Here is a 22,003-nt window from a genome sequence, read left to right on the forward strand (position 1 = left end):
TATAGTTTGCAGACTCACAGTCTAAAATGATGGTGATTAACATAACAGAAATATGATGAGAGCTACAAATGTTAACTCAAAATTTTCTAGTACCCCTATGTCAAAACTGAAAAAAAAAACCAGGTGAAATTAATTTGAATAATGTATTTTCTTTGACTCAATATATCCAAAATATTTTAATTTCAATGTTGTCAATATAAACATTATGAATGAGATATTTTACTTTTTCTTTTTTTCACACTAAAGTTTTCAAAATCCAGGGTGTATTTTACAATTGTAGGATATCGTAATTCATTCTAACCATATTTCAAGAGTTCAATAACTATGTATGTCTGGAGACTATCATGTTGAAGATGAAGGTCTAGAATAGTGTTTTCAAATTTTAGCTTATATTAGAATCACTTAGAAGGCTATTAAAATACAGATCTTTCATTCAGTAGGTTTGGGCAAGGCCCCCAAATTCCATTTCTTTTTTTTTTTAATTTTTAGAAAAGATTTTATTTATTTGAGAGAGAGAGAGAGAGCAGGAGTGGGATGGAGAGGCAGAGGGAGAGGAAGCAGCAGGCTCCCCACTGAGCAGGGAGCCTCCATCCCAGGACCCTGGGATCATGATCTGAGCTGAAAGCAGATGCTTAACCCACTGAGCCATCCAGATGCCCCCTCCAAACTCCATTTCTAACAAGTTCCTAGGTGGTGCCGATGTTGTTGATCTGGGGACCACGCTTTGAGAGCAACATATCTAGAAGCTGAGCAGTAAGAAAAAGTGGAGAAGCAGGGTGCCTGAGTGGCTCAGTTAATTAAGCACCTGTCTTGGGCTCAGGTCATGATCCCAGGGTCCTGGGATCGAGTTCTGTGTCAGGCTCCCAGCTCAGTGGGGAGCCTGCTTCTCCCTCTGCTTGTGTTATTTTGCACTCTCTCTCTAAAATAAATAATAAAAACAAGAATCTTAAAAGAAAAAATAGAGAAACAATTAGGAACCAAGAATATGTACAAGCAAGAGATTTTTAAAAAAGTAAAACAATGAGGTACCATTACACACCTATTAAAATGGCCAAAATTAAAAACACTGACAACACCAAATGCTGTTGAGGATGCTGAGCAACAGGAACTCCTATTCATTGCTGGTGGGAATGCAAAATGGCACAGCCACCTTGGAAGACAGTTTGGCTATTTCTTACAATACTAAACATACTTTTACTACGTAATCCAGCAATCAAGCTCCTTGATTCTTTTTTAAGATTTTATTTATTTATTTGACAGACAGAGATCATAAGTAGGCAGAAAGGCAGGTAGAGAGAGAGAGAGAGAGGAGGGGAAGCAGGTTTCCTGTTGAGCAGAGAGCCCAATGCGGGGCTAGATCCCAGAACCCTGAGATAATGACCTGAGCCGAAGGCAGAGGCTTTAACCCACTGAGCCACCCAGTCGCCCCAATCATGCTTCTTGATATTTATTCAAATGAGTTGAAGACATTTATACACGAAAAGCTGCACGTGAGTGCTTACAGCAGCTTTATTCATAACTTAGAAGCAACCAAGATATCTTCAGTAGATGAATGTATAAACCGTGGCACATCCAGACATGGAATATTACTCAGTGCTAAAAAGAAATGAGCTCTCAAGCCATGAAAAGATATGGAGGAACCTAAATACATATTACTAAGTGAAAGAAGCCACTCTGAAAAGGCTACTATTGAATGATTCCAAATATATGACATTGTGGAAAAAGCAAAATATGGAGACAGTAAAAACACCAGTGGTCACCAGGAGTTAGGAGAGAGGGAGGAATGAATAAGTAGAACACAGAGTATTTTTAGGGCAGTGAAACTTTTCTGTATGATACTATGATGGTAAATACACAACATTATACATTTGTCAAAATTCACAGAGTACACAACAGTAAGAGTGAATCCTCCTGTAAACTATGGGTTTTGATTGATAATGTTGTGTCAATGTAGGTTCATCAATTGTAACAAATGAACCACTGTGGTGCAGGATACTGATCATGGGGAAGGCTGTACATGTGTGGGGGCAGGGAATGTATGGGGACTCTGTCCTTTCCATTCAATTTTCTTGTGAATCTAAATGTGGCCTAAAAAATAAAGTCTATTTAAAAAGGGGGGGGGCGCCTGGGTGGCTCAGTGGGTTAAAGCCTTTGCCTTCAGCTCAGGTCATGATCCCAAGGTCCTGGGGTCAAGCCCCTCATCGGGCTCTCTGCTCAGCAGGGAGCCTGTTCCCTCCTCTCTCTCTCTGCCTACTTGTGATCTCTGTCTGTCAAATAAATAAATAAAATCCTTAAAGAAAAAAAAAAGGGGGGGGAGAGCAAGCACCAGCTCATCCAGCTAGATAAGTAGTAGGACTCCAGATCGAGGTAAGGACCCTGAAAGAGGGATAGAACCTTATAACTGGCTATATCTCCCATACTCTGCTCTCCCCGAGCCAGTGAAGTAGCTTCTCCAGGTTTCAACTTTGTAGGTGTCCTGGGGATGGGCAGCCCGTAGAACCCTGCCTGATTAGGGGCCAGCTCAAAACCTAGGCAGGTTTTAAAAGATTTTGCAATGAAAACAGCTATCTCCAGGCTCTGACAATCCGATAAAAACGAAGAATCCCAGTATTTAGTACAAGGATTTATAAAACGACCAAACTTTCAGACTCAACCTATAGGTAGACCCTCTCATAGTATCTTTTAAGACTGCTCAAATAGAAAATAAGGCAGGTAAAATAATACAGAAATTTGGGCTGGTTAAAGATTGCAACAGTTAGGTGAGCTGTGAGTTTTCAGGAAGATTCTATAAATACAGAATTTATTTCCCACCTTAAGGGCAAATAATCATCCAGTTTGGAAACCATACCTTTCATGAATGTTCTTTTAACTTAATTACCCTTGGGAAGGAAGTTTATGTTTAGTGGTATGTCACAAAACACAAAGTTTTGATAGAACTTAAAAAATGGACCCGTTCATAACTTCTTGAACTCTGTGGCCTAAATTAAAACTCTGGATCTTAATTTCTTTTAAGAAGCTGTTTTCTGGTCCATTGTGTCAGAAGACCCTTCATTATACAGTCTGGGGATCCCTCAAATTCAGGAGAAATTTAAAGGCCTAAAGGAAATTTCAAAAGACATCTTTAAAAGATGTCTTTTCCTGGTGGTGCTCTTCTATGAACCTTTTCTAACATCTGGTTCCAATCAAATATTGAGAAATAGAAACTCAGTTTTGGAGGGCAGTGAAACAGAGATGCAGAATTTTTCATTCTATAGTGAAAGCCCTAGTTCAATGTCAATTCATCAGTTCAAATATCAAATACACACTCTATCCTATTTAAGAAATAAAGTTTTACATAGATAAAATCAAAATACAAAAAAGATGACAAAGAACGTTATCTTTGAAGGGATGGAAGAATTTGCCATAGAAAATGCACATTAAAATTACGTTTGATAAATATTAATCAACTCAAGAATCTCCCCACCCCCCCCATGCAGAAACATTTATTCAGCAAAGGTAAATGCATGAATTTTTCGGGGCCTCGTCTCAAGCTAAGTGGAAACCTACAAGTTTCCTGGAACACAAATCCAACTAGAAAGGTTAAAGCAGAAACGGGTTTACTTCCTACCTACCTTAAATAAATAAGCAATCAAGCAGTAATACAATGCTAGAGAACCAGAAAAACACTAATTTGAGTACTGAAAAAGGGAGCAATTTCAAAGATCTCTAATAAAGAGCATTTTGTAAGGCTTCTGTCAACCTTTTTAAAAGAAAAAGGTAAGCAATTCAGCCAGGAAAATAGAGTTTTCCGGTGGGGATGGGAGAGCAGAAAAACTGCAATTCAGGACAAGCAACGTATGGCCAACCACAGGCAAGTCCTGGCAACAAAGTGGGAGAGGTCTTTCTACAGAGGTAAAGAGGAAGTTTGAAGGGATTTGTTTTGTTTTGTTTTTTAAGATTTTATTTATTCAGGGGCACCTGGGTGGCTCAGTGGGTTAAGCCTCTGCCTTCGGCTCAGGTCGTGATCTCAGAGTCCTGGGATCGAGCCCCGCATAGGGCTCTCTGCTCAGCGGGGAGCCTGCTTGTCCCTCTCTCTCTGCCTGCCTCTCTGCCTACTTGAGATCTCTCTCTCTCTGTCCAATAAATAAATAAATAAAACCTTTAAAAAAAAAGATTTTATTTATTCATTTGAGAGAGAGAGAGAGAGCACACAAGGCAGGGGGAGGGGCTGACGGAGGGGGAGAAGCAGGCTTCCCGCTGGGCAGGGAGCCCCACATGGGGCTCAACCCCAGGACCCCAGATCATGACTTGAGGCAAAGTCAGTCAACTGACTGAGCCACACCGGCACCCTGTTGAGAGGTATGTTTTGAACAAAAGTTCATTGGAGGAAAATGAGAGTTTGAAGTGGTGGCAGCCTCTCATTGGCTGCAGGTGAGGGCAGCTTGCTGTTGCTGGTCTGAGAGGAAATCTTCCTTCTTGCTGGAGGAGGCAAGCCAGGAGGACTGGGAGTACAGGTGTGAAAGCCTTCCCTTCGTATTTTCCCAACTCCAATTTTGAGTTAAATTTCCTTAATACATTGCCACTCTTCCAACAATCTATGAGAGGTAGAGAACCCATATATGGAAGCCCAGTAAATTTCAGAAGGTATAATTAAGATAATTGAATCCCTCAAGTCAGAGAAGCCTATAAAGAATTTCATGGCTTGAACTGAGGTAGGTTTGCAGCCCATTTAAGTTGTTGGACCACTAGTCCATTAGGAAACTGGAAAAACAACTCATTTAACATAGATGTGAGCATATACAATAATCTTGCAGTGATTTAATTATATACTGACTCGGAATTATATGATTGCTTTCTATGAAGAATTAATTCAGAGTTCTCTCTGGCATTGAGACTTTGCCCCGATACACTTTGAACTTTTGAAAATACGTATTTTATTTGCACTTGAAGTTTTAGTTGAAATCCTATTTTATCACACAAAACACTTCTTGGGAGCAGGCTGATATTTTTCAATACAACTGATTATTTTTATTATAAAACAAAATGTTTAAGCGTGGGTAAAAGTATAAAAATGGTTTCACTAATGTAACTGAAGAGTACCACATTGTACATTGTCTTCCAGAGTTACAAACCAAAAACAAAAAAACCTAACCTTATATATTTTGGAGTAAAGTGCATTCTGCACTAATTCTTAAGAATGGAATAGGTTTAAATTGTTCCTAGTTATATAAAAGAATGCTCTTATTTAAAAGAGTTTAGTTATTTGAGAGAGAGCACATGCTGGGGGAGAAAAAGAGGGAGAAGCAGACTCCCTGCTGAGCATGCCCTGAGCTGAAAGAAGAGGCTTAACCAACTCAGCCATCCAGATGCCCCTCAAAGAATATTCTTTTCTTTTTTTAATAGAATGGAGATTTCTTTTTTTTTAAGATTTTGATTTATTGATATATTGATTATTGATTTATTTATTTGACAGAGCTCACAAGTAGGCAGAGAGACAGGCAGAGAGAGAGGAAGGGAAGCAGGCTCCCCACCGAGCAGAGAGCCCGATGCGGGGCTTGATCCCAGGACCCTGGATCATGACCTGAGCCGAAGGCAGAGGTTTTAACCCACTGAGCCACCCAGGTGCCCCTCAAAGAATATTTTTAACTATTTAAAAAAATCCAATCATAGGGGTGCCTGGGTGGCTCAGTTGTTGGGGGTCTGTCTTCGGCTCCAGTCATGGTCCTGGGTCTTGGGATGGAGCCCCGCATTGGGCTCTCTGCTCAGCGGAAGGCCTGCTTCTTCCTCTCCCACTGCCCCTACTTGTGTTCCTTCTCTTGCTGTGTCTCTCTCTGTTACATAAATAAAATCTTTAAAAAATATATACAGGGGCGCCGGAGTAGCTCAGTGGGTTAAGCCTCTGCCTTCGGCTCAGGTCATGATCTCAGGGTCCTGGGATGAAGCCCGCATCAGGCTCTCTGTTCAGCAGGGAGCCTACTTCCCTCTCCCTTCTCTCTCTGCCTGCCTCTCTGTCTACTGGTGATCCCTCTGTCAAATAAATAAATAAAATCTTAAAAAAAAATATATATATATATGCACAAATGGCCAATACGCGTATGAAGAGATGCTTCAAATCATTAGTTATAGGGAAATACAAATCAAAAGCACAGCGAGACACTGCATCATACCTTCTATAATGGCTACTATTCAAAAAGAAAAGGAAAACAAAAAGTGCAGAAATTGGAACCATGATGCATTGCTGATGGGACTATAAATGGTGCAGCTGCTCTGGAAAGTTTGGTGTTCCTCAAAATGTTAAAAAGAATTCCTATTTGACCCACTCCGCTCTAAGGTATATACCCTAAAGAATTAAAAAAAAAAAGACATCAGATACTTGTACACTGGTATTCAGAGCAGCATTATTCACAATAGTGAAAAAGTGAAAACATTCCAAGTGTCCATCAACTGATAAATGGATGAACAAAATGTGGTATACACGTACAGTGGAATAAGATTCAGCCAAGGAAAGGAATGAAATTCTGACACATGCAACAATACTGATGAACCTTAACATTGCTAATGAATAAGACAGCCAGAAAGGGACAAATATTTTATGATTCCATTTATGTGAGGTACCTAGAATAGGCAAAATCTTAGTAACATAAATTAGAATTGAGGTTATCAGTAGATGGGGGAGAGGCAATAGAGAGTTATTGTTAATAACAGTACAGAATTTCTGTTTGAGATAATGAAAATCAACAGCGGTGATGGCTGCACAACCCCACTGAACTGTAAACTTGAAAATGACTAAAATGGTAAATTAAATGTGTATCTTACTACAACAAAAAAGATACATAAGAGGATTCATACTTTTTCAAAATTCTTTTGGACACAGTGGGGGAGGGAAGGGGGTACAGAGCTCCATCAAGCAAGGGGAGAATGAGTTCCACATCAGCAACTTTAAGGGTGACGTAGGGAAAGAAATTTAATTGATACAGCCACCTCACCTGGTCAGCTTTCTTTCTTTTTTTTTTTTTTTTAAAGACTTTATTTATTTGACAGAGATCACAAGTAGGCAGAGAGGTAGGCAGAGAGAGAGAGAGGAAGGGAAGCAGGCTCCCCGCTGAGTGGAGAGCCCGATGCGGGGGCTCGATCCCAGGATCCTGAGATCATGACCTGAGCCGAAGGCAGAGGTTTTAACCCACTGAGCCACCCATGCGCCCCCCTGGTCAGCTTTCTTAAATCAAATCTGGGTAGGCATCCAAAATAACTCCCGGGACAGAATGGGCCAATAAAACTTGTCCCCCTATACTATCTCCATTTGCTTTTGAATTAAAAGAACATCTTCCGGGATGCTTGGGTGGCTCAGTTGGTCAAGCCGCTGCCTTTGGCTCAGGTCATGATTCCAGGGGCTTGGGATCGAGTCCCACATCCGGCTCCTCACTCAGCCGGGAGCCTGCTACTCTCTCCGCCTCTGCCTGCTTGTGCGCTTGCTCTCTCTCTGATAAATAAATAAAATCTTTTTTTTTTTTAAAGATTTATTTATTTGACAGAGAGAAATCACAAGAGAGGCAGGAAGAGAGAGAGGAAGGGAAGCAGGCTCTCCGCTGAGCAGAGAGCCCGATGTGGGACTCGATCCCAGGACCCCGAGATCATGACCCGAGCTGAAGGCAGCGGCTTAACCCACTGAGCCACCCAGGCGCCCCAATAAATAAAATCTTAAAAAGAAAAAAAATCTTCCACTTCATTGAGCGTTTCTCAAGTTTTGATTTTAAACAAACACCTTATAGGCGTTTGCAGGGTTTATGATTCTCATCTTCAATATTTCAATGCCCACAACACTTAGCATTTCTCTATCGTATCTCCAAATGGGACTGCCCATGTAAATGGCTTCTGTGGTGCAAGTAAGCATGAACTTTGTTCAAGAGTTACATTAACACCAAAACGCCTTCACCCTCGTTGTGGCCTCAGGCCTAGAACAGAGCGCGGCTCTCCCTCGTAAAGGGGGAAGTCCCAACAACACTCAACTCCTTAATGGGGTTCCTCACCTTCAGAAAATGAGCACGCCTATTATTCTCTTGGCTGCTCCAAAGGATTCTGGGAGTTAGGGGAGGGACCAAGGGACAAATATGAAATACGTAAGGTGCACAGCGATAGGTGAAGGATTATCAACCAGTTGCTGAGCGACTTCTCATATCTTCCTACCACCTACATCACTTCTCCCATCCGGTAGGCCCGGGCTCCTTCCCCACCTTCTACGCCCCGCCTTTTGCTGCCCCACTGGCCAATCATCGGGCTGCTGTTTGCCAGTCAGGGCCAATCCCGAACAGGTTTACTTTGAGCGGGAAAGGCTCTGAAGCTGCGGAAGAACGAAGTCAGCTAACGGCCCCCTCTTGGCCTGTCTCTGGGTGGAGTGGGGAGGTAACAGGCCCTGGAGGCGGTTGCCCATTGGTTGGGCAGCGGGCCAATGAGGAGGTGCGAAGCGGGGGGCGGGCCTCACAGGAGGGGGTAGGGTGGGGTGGGGCAGGCGGGTGCGGGGTCGAGTGCAGGGTCGCGAGCCTGGGGGTAGGCAATGTAACGGCCTCTCCCCCCTCCCCTCCCTCCCCGTTCCGGGCCCCCCCCCCCCCCCCACAGACCGGCTCCAGGCAGCGCCCGGAGCGGCGGCGGCGGCGGCAGCAGCGGGGTGCGGGCTGAGGGAGCCGGGCCTCGACGCCCCCCCTCACCTCCGTACCCCAGGAGCTGTACCTAGTCCAGGAGGGGCTGGGGGGCCCCATGGAGGTGAGAGGCGGAGACACCTGCCCGACCCCTCACCCCTGCAGGCCCGAGGGAGGGACTTGAGGTAACCGGTGGGGGCGGTCAGGGCCCGGGAGGCTGCCAGGCTTGGAGGATGGTGACGGTGAGGAGCCGAAGTGCGGGCGCGTCCCCAGACGCGGTTCTCTGAGGAGGCCGCGGCCGGGCTGGAGAGGGCAGGTCGCCGGGGAGAGCCCCCGACGGGACACCCGGACCGCGGTCCGGGGGGCGGGGGCGGGGACGGGCGGGGGGTGTGTGTGCACGGCGACCGGTGGCCCCGGTCTGGGGGGCGCAGCGCGGGCTAACTGGACGGACCGGACGGACTGCAGTGGCCGAAACGCCGGAGCAGCAGCCGCCGCCTCCACGTCGGGCGGCAGCAGCGCTGAGGCCGGTCAGAGTGGCCGCCGGCGTGGGCCTGTCAGGGCCGTCGAGGGCCGCCTCCTGGGGTTGGCCCGCCGCTGGCCCGAAGGCAGACAGGGAATTCTGGGGACAGAAGCGCGGGCCCCGGGATCGGTGGCGTCGGGGTGGATTCCGAGTTGAGCGGGGCAAACAGTGGCGGTGCAACAGCCGTCCGTCCGTTCTAGCCCCGGCTTTGCGCTGCGTGACGCCTCTCCCGCTTCCTACCCCTGTCTTGTGCAGCCCAAGGTAGCGTTCCGTGGAGGTGCGAATCGCTGCTGGAACCTCGGTGCCGACCCCAGCAGTAGACTAACGGATGTGTTCAACAGCGTGATGCTGACTGGCTCCACTTCCTTCTATGATTGCTACAAATCGCAGGTCCATCCTTTGTTAAGAGGATTTTTTTCAAAATCAAAGTCGTTTATCCGAGCCCGTTCACTTAGGTGTTTATTTATTTATTTTTTTTTAAAGACAAGAGATCACAAGCAGGCAGAGAGGCAGGAAGGGAAGCAGGCTCCCTGCCAAGCAGAGAGCCCGATGCGGGGCTCGATCCCAGGATCCTGCGGGGCTCGATCCCAGGATCCTGGGATCATGATCTGAGCCGAAGGCAGAGGCTTTAGCCCACTGAGCCACCCAGGCGCCCCCACTTAGGTGCTTACATTGCTCCAAGTTTAGGGGCCAGAAAGCCAGTAACTTTCAAATTTCAAAGCCAGTATCTTTCTTCCCTTTCTTTTTTTCGGGCAGTAACATTTTCAGTAGAGTCTGCACAATACATATTTTGCTTGAAAAAAAGTTAAGGAAGATTCCTTATTGATTCATTGATTCTTGTTATCATTTTGTCCTCAGTGTAACATGAGGCCAGAAATATAAGAAAATCCCTATTAGTAAGACCATAAAATAGTTTTTCCTTCAAGCATTTGTTACAAGTCAGCAGAAGCAAACTTGATCATCTGAAGGTGAAATTTTTCTGCACTCCTTCATTTTCTGGCCTTGGCAGTATCTTAGATTACAAGCTGCCTTTCACCTCACCTAAAACACTCAGTTTTATTAATCATACTAAATTAGGCTTAGGGTAGTGTAAATCATTTTCATTTGAAATTATTTAACCAGGACATCAGTATTGATATTGTTATACTTTGAATTATAACAATATCCCAAAATAAATAAATTTACTTAATCCACATTACAACTTTGTATAGTATTACATCCAGTGTACAGACTGCGAAACTGAGGCTCAGAGAGCTCTTTTTGTGCTTTAAGTGACAAAGCCCAACTGGAACACAGGTCTTTTCACTGCTAAGACCAGCATTCCACTGTTCTCTATAACGTTTATACAGCTCCTAAAATTTACTTAGACTTAATTTCAATCAGTTAAGTATAGCAAGGATATAAATGATATATTTTGCAGTTATTTAGTCTGATTAATATGGCAACCCCAAACATTTGCATATTTAATTCCCATAAATGTTTTAACTAAAAAGGATCTAGATGTTTAAAGTATAATTATGGTCAAATCCACCATGTTACTTTAGCTGTTTATTTTATCCTAGAATACCTAACTTTTCACACCCAGAAGAGAGTTAAGGTGGGCCTATGATAAAGACTTGAGAACTGGGATACCTGGGTGGCTCAGTCTGTTAAGCGGGTGCCTTCGGCTCAGGTCATGATCCCAGCATGAAGTCCTGTATCACGCTCCTTGCTCAGTGAGGAGCCTGCTTCTCTCTCTGCCTCCTCTGCCTGCCACTTGCCTGCTTGTGCTCTCTCTGACAAAAAAATAAATGTAATCTTTAAAAAAGATTCAGAACTAAAGGAATAAAATTCTGAAAGTTTCTAAAGATAAAATCCTTTGTAAAAGTTATTGCTAACTAAGAAGTTCTGGAAAAGTACTTTTTTAGTGACACACGTAGTAAAATTACTTTGGTACCTCGGTTTCCGCAGCTTCAGAATAGGCAGCATGATATATATAAACATTATAATGTGTAGTTTTCAAATAGCAGTCATAACCAGAATTTAAACAAATGGTTGTCAAATATTTGAGATTCTTAAAGTTGGGTGATTGGAAGAGATTTTCATAATTTTTTGCTATAGTATAAACTCTGTTATATGTTTAAAGAGTTGAATTTCAATAATGTCTATGATGAACAAAAATGTAAGAATACTTTTATCTAAGTATGTCTTCTCTCTTTATATAAACTTTGATGAGGAGTATAAAAACAATTAGAAAATATTTTCAGTCAGGATTATATTTATCTGTATTTATAAGAAAATACCATTTCTACTGTGTCTAGATATTTATAGTTATTACATCTCAGGTTTCATTTGGAGAGTTAAAATTTGTGAAACTAAGGGAGACAAACCATAAGAGACACTTAATCTCAGGAAACAAACTGAGGGTTGCTGGAGGGGAGGGGAATGGGAAGGATGGGGTGGCTGGGTGATGGACATTGGGGATGGTATGTGCTATAGTGAGTGCTCTGCATTATGTAAGACTAATGAATCACAGACCTATACCCTTGAAACAAATAATACATTATATGTTAATTTTATTTTTAAAATTTTTATGTATTTTAATATATGTTAATTTTTTAAATTTTGTGAATTTATACTTTCAGTCTTCTTTAAAGAAGCATTTTCTAGAATAAAATACATCTAAGTTTAGTCTTCATTAGTTGTTAAATTCATTCTACTATATATATATATTTTATTTTATTTTAAAAGATTTTATTTATTTATTTGACAGGCAGAGATCACAAGCAGGCAGAGGCAGGCAGAGAGAGAGGAAGGGAAGCAGGCTCCCTGCCGAGCAGAGAGCCCGATGCGGGGCTCGATCCCAGGACCCTGGGATCATGACCTGAGCGGAAGGCAGAGGCTTTAATCCACTGAGCCACCCAGGCACCCCAATTCATTCTACTATATTAAGTATCTAAAATTATTTTCCCTGAACATCAATCCCTTTTGGAAAGAGGCATCATTTTATTTTATTTTTTTTAAAGATTCCATTTATTTATTTGACACAGAGAGAGAGGGAGAGAGCGAGCACAAGCAGGGAGAGCACCAGACAAAGGAGAGGTGCCTGTTGAGCAAGGAGCCCGATATGGGGCTCAATCCCAGACCCTGGGATCATAACCTGAGCCGAAGGCAGGTGCTTAACCAACTGAGCCACCCAGGTGCCCCTTGAGGCAGTATTTTAAATCAATAAAATCTTAAAATTCAAATTTTTTACCTTATTTACTCAAAGTTCATTCTAGTATTCACAAAAAGAGAAAAATGAGGTTGTATTTTTCTTCTAATTGTAGTAATAGCTATTAAATTTCTAAAGAGATCATAAAATTTTATGTGTCATGATTTTTATAATATCTCTTGGAAATAGAAAGTAGGCTGAAAATTGAAGATACTATTTAAAAGGTCCTACAGTAGGAGTAAGGCCTCGAGTTTGGGTGTAGTTTTACCATCTAGCAGCTCAGTAACCTGTAGCCTCAGTTTCCCTCTGTTTAAAATAGAGTACTTATGGTGCTCGCTTCGGCAGCACACATAATAAAATAGAGTACTTATGTCACAGGTTGAATGAATATAATGTTATATGAAATTTCTTTGAAAAGTCTATGTAAATATTCTATATAAATATGAAAAAACATTCACTTTTTTCACAGATTGGGGGTATTAAGACCAAATTTTGTAAATGATTACTTGAAAATAACACTGCTAGTGTCCACACAATTCTCATCTGTTCAGAAAAGTTAAAAGTGTGGTAATTGTAGGTGTTTCATACCAGGGATAAGCAACAAGTACAGATGAGATCTGCCTAGTGCCTGATTGTATAAACAAAATCTTACTGGAACATAGCTATGCCCTTTACATATTGTCTTTTGTTTGCTCTGGTGCTAGAAAAGCAGAGCTAAGGAGTTTCAACAGAGATCTTAACAGATAGGAAAACCTAAAATATTTATTATTTGGCCCTTTACAGAAAAAAGTCGCCAACCCCTAGTAGAAAACAAACTTAAGGGCGCCTGGGTGGCTCAGTGGGTTAAGCCGCTGCCTTCGGCTCAGGTCATGATCTCGGGGTCCTGGGATCGAGTCCTGCATCGGGCTCTCTGCTCAGCAGGGAGCCTGCTTCCCTCTCTCTCTCTCTCTCTCTGCCTGCCTCTCTGTCTACTTGTGATCTCTCTGTCAAATAAATAAATAAAATCTTAAAAAAAAAAAAAGAAAAAAAGAAAACAAACTTAAGTGGCTAAATCTAGATTTTAAGTCTTCCAGCACTTACACATGGGTTATTTCCTCTAATTTCTTATTATTTCACTAATATTTTATAAATGTAATTTTGATGTGTCTGATATGCAAATATGTCTTTAAAATTTCAGAGTGAAGACGGTGTTGATCTAAGGCAGACCTATACTCCACTTTCTTCATCAACAGAATGTTCAAGTTCTGTAGATTCTTCACTTTTCTATGCACCATGGTCTACTTATGGAGATGATATTAAACAGCCTTCTAATTCTCAGATCAATGTAAAGACCAGGTAAATTAATAAATCAGATTTTTCAGGCTAAATGAAGTTCTTTTTAAGTTTGATTACATGGGAACCCAGTTGTATTAGCTCTTTTTTCCCTATATCAGGATTTTAATGTCATGGCATTATAATTTTATGTTTATTAAACTTTTAGAAATCCTGAACTGAGCAGATTGTGTGTATAATTTTTAGCTCATTACTTTTTTTTATTCATTAGAGGCAATCCTTAGTGGGTAAATATTAAATTTTTCTTTCTAAGGATAACTTATATAAATGAGTTATAATTTTTTATCTTTTTTCATCCAGTTCTAAATTTTCAGTAATTATTTTCTTCACAAGTATACAACAAATAGGATTTTATCAAATATAAGATACTTTTAGTTATTATTCAATTCCATTGATAATAAAGGCCTACTCTATGCCAGATCTCTCATACTGGGAATACTAGAATTAACATGGCAAATATTATCCCTACCTTTAGAGATCTTACAATGATGATGATGATGATGACTATGATGACAGTGACTTTCTGGGCACAAGTGTAGTGAAGTTTAAAAAAGTGTAGGATATTTTGGCAGCCTGTTGCAAAAGAAGCCTAAGGGAGTGCCATCTACTGTTATTTTAATTATGTATAAGAGAGCAGTTGATAGAAGTTCATACATCTTTAGTTTAATTGGAAAATAATTATTTTTAAAATCTTACATGTTTATTCTTTTTATGTTTTAAGTAAGTTTTGTGCCTGCCATGGGGCTTGAACTCAGGATCCCGAGATCAAGAGCCACATGCTTCACTGACTGAGTCAGCCAGGCTCCCCAATTTTTATTATTCTTTAATAAAATTTTAAGTGGCTCAATCAGTAGAGCATGCGACTCTTGATCTTAGGGTTGTGAGTTCAAGCCTCATGTTGGATGTAGAAATTACTTTTTTAAAAAAGATTTATTTATTTATTTTAGAGAAAGAGCATAAGCGGAGGGGCAGAGGGAGAGGGAGAGAATCTTAAGCGGGCTCTGTGCTCCAAGCCCCATCATGGGGCTTGACCTCACCACTCTGAGATCACCACCTGAGGTGAAACCAAGAGTTGGTCTCCTAACCCACTGCATCATCTAGGTACCCCTAGAGATTACTCTAAAATTCTTTTTTAAATTAAAAATGTTAAAGTTTTAGTAAGTTCTATAAAATAGTGATTTTATTAGAAAGACATATATAATTCTATAAAAATATTTTTAAGTTGATCTATGTTAATTGAAAAAATTCAGACTTTACAGAAATATACAAAAGAAAGCAGTTGTTCACCTTAACCTTTAACACTTCCCAATAATAACTATTAGGAGTTTAGTACATATTACATTGAATTTTTTAGATAGATACTAATATATTAATATACAAAAAACTTCACATTGAATCTTTTTGAAATAATACAACACAGTGGAGGGGCGCCTGGTGGCTCAGGGGGTTAAGCTTCTGCCTTCGGCTCAGATCATGGTCTCAGGGTCCTGGGATTGAGCCCCGCATCGGGGTCTCTGCTCAGCAGGGAGCCTGCTTCCCCCTCTCTCTCTGCCTGCCTCTCTGCCTACTTGTGATCTCTGTCTCTCTGTCAAATAAATAAATAAAATATTTAAAAAATAAAATGAATTTAAAAAAATACAACATAGTGGAGAAAACATTAGACTTGTAGGCAGACCACTTGTTCAGCAAGTGTACAGTTTGGCAAATCAAATACACTTGCAAAATACGAGTTTCTTAAAATCTCAAATCCTCATTCTTCAATAGCTTAATGATTACTAATACTTGCCCATCCTGTGTTAAGAAGATCAGTGAAATGTTTGAGTGTTATCCAAATATAAGGTATTTTTATTTCTAAAATACCTAACATTATGAAGTGTTAGAAATAAAATGTGAGAAAACAAGAAGTTACAACCTAAGGCAACATACTACTTCTAGGAACAAATTACTTTAAATACATAGGAGGCAAAAAGGACTAATTTTGATCTCCTTGTGGTTTTTACATTTTGTGTTATTTAGTGTTAGTCACAAGGTACAATTTCAGGTACATGGAGCTCCAGTTACTTTAGTAAGGATTTGGGATAGTCCACAAATCTGTTATATTTAAGGGACAACTGCAATATTGATGTGGTATCTAGGATGACCATATCACATTTCACTTTTTAAATCCAACATTTGGTCTAAAGAGTCACAAAAATAGAGCAGCAGTTTCATATGGTTTTCAAATCACAGGTGAAGAAACTGAGCAAGTGTTGATGGAATAATGTATAATGGGACCAGATATGCTTTTAGAAGCAGCCATGGAGCCAAGCCTGTCTAAAACATCATAGGTCAGAGATTTAGCTCTTGGAACCTAAAATGAATAGCATGTGTTTTGGAGAAATAGGAGTTAAGCATACATTGTGAATTAGACGTAGGATTTGAAATGAAGGAGAAACACTTACGTAGCATAGGCACTGTGCTAAAGTGGAAAGTATTCTTGAGTTCCTGTTCCCTCTTTACTTGAAATGATGGTATAAATCCAATCCAAATATCTTATAGAAAAATAATGATATAATAAGTCTGGAAATAGAAATCAATATATTGAATTTCAGTATGAGGAAAAGAATTTACATGTGATATTCATTTATTTTTAGGATTCAAACAGAAAGAAATGACTATGGCAGTGAAACAGACTTATATGGACTTGTGTCCAATATTTTGGAAGAACAAGATAAGTCACAGCCATATTTTGCTGAGGGGTTAGTATATTATATAAGCCATATGGTAAATAGTAAGCTTTTAAATTCACATATACTAGATTACTGTATTTATTAGCTTTTATTCTTATTTAATAAAGGATCATCTGATGATAGACATCTTAATTCACATATTTATATCTAGCAGCCTTGATTTTTCTGAGGTACTTGCCATACAATTAGAAGTTTCATACTAAAGTGTAATTTGATATTAAGAACTTTCATTTGGAAAATTATTCTTGCATAATTCAGAGCTTTTCCCCTCAAGTTTATGAGCTAAATTTTGGCTTAAATAGATTCCAAAGAGCTTTTATAGATATATCCCAAAGAACAAAACTATCATTAGTGCTGTGTAGAAATATGTATGGACTTTATTCATATGGTAAAAAATTTTTAAATACACTTTGTTTTTTGGGGTGTGGAAGCCATATTACCCAAATGCCCTATTTCATAGATAGGGAAATGTGCAGCACACATGTAACCAATTAAAATATTTTAATTTCAGTAATAATTTCAGCAAAGTACATCTTTTTCACTTAAAAAGTTGCCATCAACTTTTTTGTATTGTATAATAACTTAATTAAAAGAGAAACTTACTTTGCTTTCTGCCTACTATAGATAAACAATTCATGTAAGATCATGCAGTCACCAGCCTCAGGCCTTAGTTAATGCCTCTTGGGAAAGTATACTGTAGACATATTGAGATTAAAATGCATATTTATATAGCATGTGACATTTCAAGTGATAGAAAATTATTTGGATGTAACTAGTTTATAAGGCAAAATTAGAAAGGATTAGATAGATAGTGGGGCAGTGAGGTGATATAAATGTTTTGAAAACCTGTCCTACCTTCTCCACTAAGGCAATAAAGTCATTTAAAACCTAAGTTGTAATTAAATATATTTACTTGTTCTAGGACCTGCTCCTCCAATTTAAAGTCAGTTTGGCCAATGAACACAAGCAGATTTGCAGATCACCATGACCTCTTAACAGAAACCAAAAGGCCAATAGATACAGCCATCTCTCAGCAAGCTTTTTATAGTGGTGAATCTGTGCCAGCAGTGGAAAAGCAATACCTGCATAATAGTAATCTAACACCACAACAAAAAATAGATGAACTTTATCATGGATTTACTGGTTTAGACCTTGAAGAACAATGGATGTACCCCTCACGAAGTGATCATTCTTACTGTTACAATATCCAGACAAATGATACAGCTAAGACAACATTCCAAGATTATCCATTTGTCAAAAACTGTTTTACATCACAAACTGGTCTGTCTGACATCATGAAAGAATCAGGAGTTGATACTTACCCTTATGGAAGAGAGAAAATATGTGCTAAAGGTCTTGAAGCACCATTACAGCAGAAAAGGGCAGAGATGTTTCTTTCTCAATTTAACAGATACAATGAAAACACAGATTATTGCAGATACCCAGAATATGTTCATCCTAATAAGGCTAAGCTTAATAAGTGTTCGAATTTTAGTGTCCAAGATAGTAAAAAATTAGCCAACGGCGCACCTGAAACACCAACTGTAGAAGCAGACACCTACACAAAGTTATTTCAGGTTAAACCAGCAAATCAGAAAAAAATGGAGGAGACAATACCTGACCAGCAGAATTTCACATTTCCAAAAACCACACCACATCTGACAGAAAAGCAGTTTGCAAAGGAAGCAGCATTCACTGCTGATTTTGGCTTAAAATCAGAATTTGGACTAAAACCTCACACAGCTTGTCCAGCTAATAATGATTTTGCTAATGTCACAGAAAAACAACAGTTTACAAAACCTGACCCCCCAAATTCTGAGTATTTTAAATCTGTGAATTTATTACCAAACTCAGCAACATCTTCAGGAGGTATCAACTTAAACAGACCAACTTGGATGAATGTCCAAACAAAAAATAACACTCCTATTCCTTATCGGAATCAAGGTAACTTGATGAAATTAAATAGCCACTTAAGTGTAGCTTCAAAAGGTTCTAACCATTCTTCAGATTTCCCCCAACTGTCATCCACAAATTTAACCCCAAATAGCAGTTTATTTCAGAAGTATTGCCAAGAAAACCCTTCAGGATTTTCTGGTTTTGATTTCAGTTACAATGGTGCAGAAAGAATTCAATCTGTCAATCACATGGAAGGACTGACAAAGACTGGAGAAGAAAATCTCTTTGAATCAGTTACTGATAAAAAAATAAAGCAACCAAATGGATTTTGTGATAACTATTCAGCTCAGCAGTATGGGATCATTGAAAATGTAAACAAACATAATTTTCAAGCTAAGCCTCAGAGTGGACATTATGATCCTGAGGAAGGTCCAAAGCATTTAGATAGCTTATCTCAAAATACATATCAAGATCTGTTGGAGTCACAGGGTCATTTTAATAGCCACAGACAGGGAAGTGGAGACAACAATATTAATAGCCGTGTGAATCGCACACAGGCATCATGCTTTTCTAATAATTATATGATGGGAGATTTAAGGCATAATCAGAGTTTTCAACCACTTGGTTCAAATGGGTTTCCCCTAAGATCCACTCACCCATTTGGCCATTCAGTTGTTCCACTGTTGGATTCTTATGATTTGTTTTCTTATGATGACTTAAGCCATTTATACCCTTATTTTAATGATATGATGTATGGTGATAATTCCTTTTCTGGTTTCGTGCCAACTTTTGGATTTCAAAGACCAATTAAAACCCGTAGTGGACCAGCCAGTGAACTTCATATTCGACTAGAAGAGTGCTATGAACAATGGAGAGCACTAGAAAAGGAGAGAAAAAAGGTAACACAAAGCTATCCATATAGGAGTAATTTAGGATGTTCCCTCTGCCTGTCTTCATTTTATTTGAGTAGTTTAAGAGTACTCGCCTCATTTCTAAGCTGAATTCTTCTATAATGTACCGTATTTATTAAGTCCATGACACTAAGGAGTTAATTAGATGACTTAAGCTTGAAACTTAAAAAAAGTAGTTGTTTATGTAAAGTTTATTTTGCCTATGAAGTAGACTTTTTCGTTAATGGGTTAAAAGTATACTTTTGGGGGTACCTGCATGGCTCAGGGTTGTGTTTGAGTAGTAGAAACTACTTTTTTGTTTTTAAAGATTTTATTTATTTGACACAGAGAGAAAGAGATCACAAGTAGGAAGAGAGGCAGGCAGAGAGAGAGGGGGAAGCAGGCTCCCTGCTGAGCAGAGAGCCCGATATGGGCTCAATCCCAGGACCCAGGGATCATGACCTGAGCCAAAGGCAGCCCTTTAACCAACTGAGCCACCCAGGCACCCTTAAGAAGTTCTTTTAATTATTAAACTGTCAGAGCCTTTGGGTATTTTATATGCATTAAATATGACAGAAAAATATGGTGGTATTGTGGTTTGGATTTTTTGCCTTTTAAAACCAAAATGGGAGGCTGGGTGGCTGGGTTGGTTGTGTCTGCCTTCCGTTCAGGCCATGATCTCAGACTCCTGGGATCGTTGAACCGCCCCCCCTCCAAAATCAGGCTCCCTGCTCAGTGGAGAGTCTGCTTCTCCCTCTCCCTTCCTCCACTGGTGCTTGCTTGCTCTCTCTCAAATCTTTTTTTAAAAAAGAGAGAAAGAAATGGAAACAATTTTAAAGCTGTGATTTTCAATTTATTTCTTAGGCCTAGGAGAAATGTTATTCAGTTTTGAGTCATATGTAGAACGTTCAGCATGTAAAAGTTATATAATTTTTTACAGACTGAATTGGCCCTGGCCAAGAATTACCCAGGAAAAAAAGTATCCAGTACTAACAACACTCCAATTCCAAGGCTAACCTCCAACCCATCTCGAGTTGATCGCTTAATTGTGGATGAACTTCGGGAACAAGCCAGAGTAAGCTGTAAAAACACCCAATAATGGATTTTTTAATTGTTCAGTAAAATTTTAAAACCTAGAGTTCTGAAGAATTTTAAATTCACATTTATGCATAACTCTTTAAATATATACTTTTCCAAGTTTGATCCTAGAACTTAGGGAAAGGGAAATAGCACCCCCTTAATCATTTTTAAAGTAGGTTTAGTAACTTAAATGCTTCCTCTTTAAGAAACCCAATTACCATAGAGCTAATCCTCAAGAAAAGAATTCTAAAGTAAAAATAATTTTGAATATTATTTATAAAGAAAGTCCCATTTCTTAGACACATTTTTTCTAGCTTGAAATTATTCTTTCTTGCTCTAGATGAGCAAGCTGATAAATAACAGGTAATTACTGTATTTCATTTTCTTAACCCTGTACTCTTATTTGACAAACACTAAGTATATCTAGCAATGGATTAAATATTGAAAAACTGAAAAAATACTGAAGAATATGGGTATGCATAATTTTATATAACAATCTTGTTTTAGAAAATTTATGTATCACTTCAAATATAAAGAATCTTGATGTTAGATCATTTTGTGATTTAACAAAAGATTATTCCTGTTATTTCCTTTGTAATTTCAGAATTTTCTAGAATTTAATAGAGCAGGCTCTTATTTGCAAAAAACAATGTTAGGTCTTAAATTTGTACTTATTGTCAGTAATGTGGAAATGTTTGAATGTTCAGTTTTTTTAACTGTTGCTTATTCCCAGATTACTCAAACAAGTAGTAGCTTTGTTTTCTCCAGCATGGTATCAGGACACCATAGGCATTCAGTTATTTATTAGATGAATATTATTGCCCCCATCTCTATTCTGCTTCACTGAAGATTTGTTCTTACTTAAAAGACAGGGCAGTATGGTTATATGCCTTATCAAAATTTAAAATGTTTCCCTCAGGTTGTGACTCTACTAGGCAAAATGGAACGTCTTCGAAGCTCTCCCCTTCATGCCAATATCTCTACTGCTCTTGATCGACACTTGGAGTCCATTCACATTGTACAGTCACGTAGAAAGGATGAAATTGTTAATGCTTCAAATAGGCAAAGGCAAGGAGTTCCTAGATGCCAAGATGACAGAGGTATAAGTGTTAATGCATATTCTTTTGATAAGGCAGTGAGGTAATTTGAATGTTGTTAAAATCAGATTCTGAATTAAAAGGTTGGATTTCTAAAATTTACACTTAGCTGAAGAATAAATCGGTAAATGATGCCCATATAATTTACTCTGAAAGTACATTGATCAATTTTGTTAATTTTGCCCATTTAATTATAACTCTTGTCAAAGTCTGTTCTACCCAAAGCATAGTCATTGTCCTACAAGTAAGAAATAGAGTACCAACAATTTTAAATATTAAGTCAAATACTTCAGTCGAGTCAATAGGCATCCTTCTTTTGTAAAAATAATGTTTGAACATATAATAGCACAACATTGGGCTTTTTAAGAGGTAAGGAATATATAAAATTTATCTAATATGAACTGACCCTTAATTTTTTTTACAGATGTTTTTGCCCTTGCTTCAGCAATTAAAGAGATGTGTGTGGCTACTCGGAAAGCACGCACTACCCTATGGTGTGCACTGCAGATGACCTTGCCAAAAACAGCCAGTACAGCTGGCCAAACAGATGTGGAAAAGGCTTTACAAGATATAGTGAACTGTGAAGACAAAGTCCATGAAAACATAAATAGTAGCAATCCAATGAACCAGAGAGGTGAAGCAAACAAACATTAA

At 39.4% G+C, this 22,003-nt stretch overlaps 1 protein-coding gene across 1 annotated transcript; it reads left to right on the forward strand.

The window, feature by feature from the left end:
• The first annotated feature begins 8,730 nt into the window (after nucleotides 1–8,730).
• Nucleotides 8,731–22,003, forward strand: MEIOC (meiosis specific with coiled-coil domain). Its single transcript, XM_045983920.1, is given in 9 exon segments — nucleotides 8,731–8,769; nucleotides 8,771–8,797; nucleotides 9,388–9,522; nucleotides 13,503–13,660; nucleotides 16,291–16,395; nucleotides 17,309–19,181; nucleotides 20,113–20,247; nucleotides 21,172–21,352; nucleotides 21,774–22,003. Coding segments are annotated over 9 exon segments (2,883 nt in total).

This window comes from Meles meles, chromosome 18 (genome assembly GCF_922984935.1).
Source record: "Meles meles chromosome 18, mMelMel3.1 paternal haplotype, whole genome shotgun sequence".
NCBI classification, from domain to species: domain Eukaryota; kingdom Metazoa; phylum Chordata; class Mammalia; order Carnivora; family Mustelidae; genus Meles; species Meles meles.